Genomic DNA, 1,545 nt, shown 5'->3' with positions numbered 1-1,545 from the left:
TGTATGTATGTATGTATGTATGTATGTAATGTGTGTGTACACATATGTTTATCCTTATGCAATTATTTTGGGACTACCAATTGTGTTCAGTAGTCTAAAAGCAGGAGAGCTAGTGAATATATGCTTCTCTGCATGTGCGTGTATGTATGTAAAGACACGCACACAGACCCATACATGCTACGAAAACACACACATATAGGGGTGTTTGTATATGAGTTTATAGCCTGGTTTGTCTATGGCTTTGTTTGTATGTGTTTTGAGCAATCTTTTCTGTAATAAGTCCCTTCGCTCCACAGTCCCAGCTGCCCTTTCTCTATACGCTTCTCTTGAGTTCAAATTCCACTGAGTTTACTTTGCCTTTCATCTTTATGGAGTCGATAAAATTCATACCATTTGAGGACTGAGGTCAATACTATTGACTCAGGCCTTTCCTGGAACTTCCTGGTCTTATGCCAAAATTTGGAACCAATATTTTGTAAGATGAGGATGTGATGTAAAGGTAGAGCAGACGATAAAACAGAAAACTGGTGTTTTTGAATAGAAGCTCTAAATCTCCTAGACACATCTGCAGCACTCTATGAATGAAAGCATAATTTAAATTGCTAACCTTTCTGGAATGAATTTTTCCGGTTCTGGCCAGTATTTTGGGTTATAATGTAGAGCATCCACAGCGATTCTGACGGTCAGTTTTTCAGGAATCTTCACGCCTTTTATCGTGCATGCCTTATTGCACTGACGATCCAACCTGAAACAGCGGTTTATAAACATAAAGCAAATGAGCAAAAATTAACAAAGGTCCTTTTACATTTGTCAGTCACTACCATATGCATGCACGCACTTACGTACGCTCACACAGACACATACTCACACAATACATATGTACACACACACATACACAAACACACACTGTAAATGGATTCCCCTTCAATTTCAATGATGAACATTTCAGTTGTTTGACTGACTGGCATGGTTGGATCTCTTCGTTTAGGTACCTATACACCTTTCTGATCTCAAAAACAAGTTTTGCCTTTTCACAGATTTATTATTACTTTCCTTTAATTTCACGCAAATTTTAGAATTATTATGTTATTTGTAAATTTTCTTTTATAATAACAAATTAAGTTACTAGATTATAATCTAATAAAAATGTTGTTGATTATATCAAGAGCACTCAGAGAGCACAAACCTCCGGCAAGCAACACCATCGTCCTCTCAACGATTAGCCGGAGATGATTTTTAAAATGAGAATATCTGAAATAAACTCGACTACTCTCACAAACGAGAATGCGAAAAAATGAACCTGCCCGCTCTCAAAAGTTAAGTAAAAACGCCGGATAAATAATCCAGAATCCTGGAATTTGAAGGTGGGTGTGCGGGCCGTGTTTGCTGTATAATACTGTGTGTGTGTCCTCTGCAGTGGGAATAGGTACAGTTTTCTCTATGAAGGCCTTTTCTAATCTATTCACTGATATAGTGTCTTTACGACCATTAAGATCTATAGTGAAAAATTTATCCGTGTGTGAAAGAAAACGGAAAGGACCTCCA

At 37.4% G+C, this 1,545-nt stretch overlaps 1 protein-coding gene across 1 annotated transcript in view; it reads right to left on the bottom strand.

Annotated features, from left to right (window-relative positions):
* Nucleotides 1–1,545, bottom strand: part of LOC106879338 (cytochrome P450 3A21) — a 113,051-nt gene that overhangs the window by 85,517 nt on the left and 25,989 nt on the right. Inside the window, exon 8 of the mRNA XM_052976881.1 lies at nt 608–786. Coding sequence (XP_052832841.1) covers nt 608–786 — 179 coding nt within the window. The remainder of the gene's footprint in view (nt 1–607; nt 787–1,545) is intronic.

The sequence above is a fragment of the Octopus bimaculoides genome, chromosome 26, assembly GCF_001194135.2.
Source record: "Octopus bimaculoides isolate UCB-OBI-ISO-001 chromosome 26, ASM119413v2, whole genome shotgun sequence".
NCBI lineage: Eukaryota > Metazoa > Mollusca > Cephalopoda > Octopoda > Octopodidae > Octopus > Octopus bimaculoides.
This window is presented reverse-complemented; position numbering and strand designations above follow the sequence as displayed.